Raw genomic sequence first — 3516 nt, forward strand, 5'->3', positions numbered from 1 at the left:
GTCCACCACCGAATGGCTGAAGAAAAACAAAATGAAGACTTTGGAGTGGCCTAGCCAGAGTCCTGACCTGAATCCTATCGAGATGTTGTGGTATGATCTTAAAAAGGTCGTTTATGCTCGAAAACCCTCTAATGTAACTGAATTAGGACACTTCTGCAAAGATGAGTGGGCCAAAATTCCTCCAGGATTATGTAATAGCCTCATTGCACGTTATCGCAAACGCTTGGTTGCAGTTGTTGCTGCTAAGGGTGGCCCAACCAGTTATTAGGTTTAGGGGGCAATCACTTTTTCACACAGGGCCATGATGTTTTGGATTTTTTTTCACCTTTAATAATAAACACCTTCATTTACAAATTGCATTTTGTGTTTACTTGTGTTGTCCTTGACTATTGTTTAAATTGGTTTGATGTTCCAAAACACTTTAGTGTGACAAACATGCAAAGGAACAGGAAATGAGGAAGGGGGCAAACACTTTTACACACCACTGTATGTATATGTGTTATAAAGATGAAGTTATGAAAGCGTTGACCCGTCCTGACCTGGATTGGCCACCCGGTCCTGATAGCGCGGGACATTGTCATCCAGCGTCTGTAACATGACCCACATGGTGAGAGAGAACATCCCCGCCAGAAACCCATAGAAGACCAGGTAGAAGAGGAGGATCAGGCCTGGAGGGGGTAAACAAAACTGTATTTAAACACACAGAGCACCGAGAGACAGGTACAGCTCCTCTGTTAGAACCCCTGTAGTAGACAGACAGGTAGAGATAGAGACAGGTACAGCACCTCTGTTATCACCCCTGTAGTAGACAGACAAGTAGAGAGATAAATAACATCCCAGAGTTCGGTCTAGACCTGCTCTTTATGAAAGACCTGGGAGATAATAACATCCCAGAGTCCGGTCTAGACCTGCTCTTTATGGAAAGACCTGGAGAGACAGAGAGGGAGAGGGAGAGAGAGACAGAGGGAGAGGGAGAGAGAGAGGGAGAGGTAGAAAGAGACAGAGAGGGGGAGAGAGAACATGAAGAGAGTCTCAGATGAACTCAGAAGCTAAATTTAGACTCAGTGATTTTTTCTTAGATGCTGCAGAGGGTTATGGGTATTTAAAATGTGCTGAATTAGGCTGTTTGTGTGTGTTGGTGTCACATGACATCTCTCAGTCCATACCAAGAATACTCTAAAGAAGATGATATGACACACACATGCAGCTCCATCTGTCTCAGAGAAACAGCCTTCACTTATGCCACCCCCCCCCCACCAACCCTCCAAAGAAAGCTGACACAAAGCTAATATTCTCTTGATATATATCAATATATTCTGTATGTATTATATCTGTATTAGATTATGTATCCGTATATATTATTATCTGTATATATTTCAATATATTAGCCCCCCCCCCTTAGGTAGATCCAATTTGAATCCGAGGTCAAAGTGAATGGGTTTATCTAGAACAAAGGACTTTGAAGCCAGGGAGTGGAGTTCATGTTTGAAGGGAAAAAAAGAATACTTTCCCAAGAAAATGCGTTCTTCTTGGGAGTGTTTTAATCTTTTCCTGATTAGAACTCGCCAAAGAGAGGTGGTCTAAACTTAACTGTGGTCACTGCATAATACTTGTGTGTTTTCGTGTAAAGCATAATGTCCCACTGCTCTGTACCCAGCTTAAAGTCACCTATTCTCTGTTTAACAACAACTACTAATACGATGGAGCATCATGCGGAGCACCATGTGGAGTACCATGCGGAGCCTCTTGCGGAGCACCTTGCGGAGCACCATGCGGACCCTCATGGGCAGCACCTTGCAGAGCCTCATGCGGAGCGCCATGCGGAGCATCAAACGGAGCGCCTTGCGGAGCCTCATGCGACACACCTTGCGGAGCCCCATGCGGAGCACCTTGCGGAGCCTCATGCGGAGCAACCTTGCGGAGCACCATGCGGAGCCTCATGCGGAGCCTCATGAGGAGCATCTTGCGGAGCACCATGCGGAGCCCCATGCGGAGCACCATGCCGAGCACCATGCGGAGCAACCTTGCAGAGCACCTTGCGGAGCACCATGCGGAGCCTCATGCGGAGCCTCATGCGGAGCATCTTGCGGAGCACCATGCGGAGCACCATGCGGATAATAGTTTTTTTAGGAAGAATGCAACCTTTTCCGCCCCCTTCACCCTGGGTGACTCCACAGTTAACATTGTGGAGTCCTTCCTTGTCCATTGTTTCTCGGGATAGGGTCATAATCTCAAAACCCTGCCCTCATTGAGTCCATCCTCAGCTGCTCAATCACCATCTGGTAGAGAGCAGTGTATCACCCGTTCTGTTGAAAGGTGATTGGGTGCAGTTTGGCATCTCTCCAGGACCTGTACCCTCCAAGATGCTGAGATTTGCAGGAGAGATTGTAGCCAGTCTATCTCACCCCGTCACAAACTGAATAAACACCCACCCACCATCCCTCTCGACTCGGACCAAATCATTGCGCCATATAAACATCAGCAGTCAATAACAAGGCCCCAGGCCCCCACTAGGACCGACTCTTAACCCTCCCCCATCCAGAGTCATTGCACCTCGCATTAACCTTCATCATGGACCATACATCTGCACAGTGCACTTACTATTCATCTTTGCACATTGTGCATTCATCCATATGCATATTTTTTGAATCTGTGTGTGTGCGTATATGTTGAGAAATGGACAGAAACAGATTGTGTTTAGATGACATTGTTGGTATTATTGCTTGCCATCTTTCAACAAACCTCTCACATGTTATATATTATGAATAGATATTGTCTAAGAGAGACAGGCAGACAGACAGAGACAGGCTCACCCCAGCTGCTGGCGGTCCGGCCTATGAACTCTCCGGTCCTCGGGTTGTAGATACAATCCTTCCAGGATTCCTTTGGCTCTTCCTTATTGTTTTCCTCCCACTTCTCTGCTTTCCTCTCCTCATTTTGATTCTGTTGGTCCTCCAGCTTCATGTCTTCCTTCACATCCCCTTTGTGCTCCTGGTTCTGCTCCTGGTTCTGTTCCTGCAGGCTGGACGACATGGTGGGAGCTCAGTGTCGGGTTATTTAAGACAGAGGAGCAGCGGGCTGACAGCTGGTTAGACCTCACCGTGCTGGAGAGAGAGAGAGAGAGAGAGAGAGAGAGAGAGAGAAGCAGAGGGAGAGAGAGAGAGAGAGAGAGACAGGGAGAGGGAGAAGGAGAGAGAGAAACAGACAGAGGGAGAGACATAAAGAGAGAGAGGGAGAGAGACAGAGAGAGAGAGACAGGGAGAGGGAGATGGAGAGACGTAGAGAGAAAGAGGGAGAAGCAGAGAAAGAGAGAGAGAGAGAGAGAGAAAGAGAGGGAGAGAAACAAACACAGACTGCAGCAGAGCAAGGTGCATGCGCAGTACAGAGCCCGGAGGAGATGTGAAACTTACACACATAATAAAATATACCTCACACATGATATAATATACCTCACACATAATACAATATACCTCACACATAATATAATATACCTCACACATAATATAATATAACTCA

General features: G+C 46.8%; 1 protein-coding gene across 1 annotated transcript in view; it reads right to left on the bottom strand.

Annotated features, from left to right (window-relative positions):
* The window catches only part of LOC117940329, a 3768-nt gene extending 619 nt beyond the window's left edge, over positions 1-3149 (bottom strand). The window contains exons 1-2 of the mRNA XM_034865652.1: positions 2814-3149; positions 540-668 (exon numbers count right to left, since the gene is read on the bottom strand). Of these exons, the coding sequence (XP_034721543.1) occupies positions 540-668; positions 2814-3033 (349 nt within the window). The 5' untranslated portion in view covers positions 3034-3149. The remainder of the gene's footprint in view (positions 1-539; positions 669-2813) is intronic.
* Positions 3150-3516: the final 367 nt, after the last annotated feature.

The sequence above is a fragment of the Etheostoma cragini genome, unplaced genomic scaffold, assembly GCF_013103735.1.
Source record: "Etheostoma cragini isolate CJK2018 unplaced genomic scaffold, CSU_Ecrag_1.0 ScbMSFa_2220, whole genome shotgun sequence".
Classification (NCBI taxonomy): Eukaryota; Metazoa; Chordata; class Actinopteri; order Perciformes; family Percidae; genus Etheostoma; species Etheostoma cragini.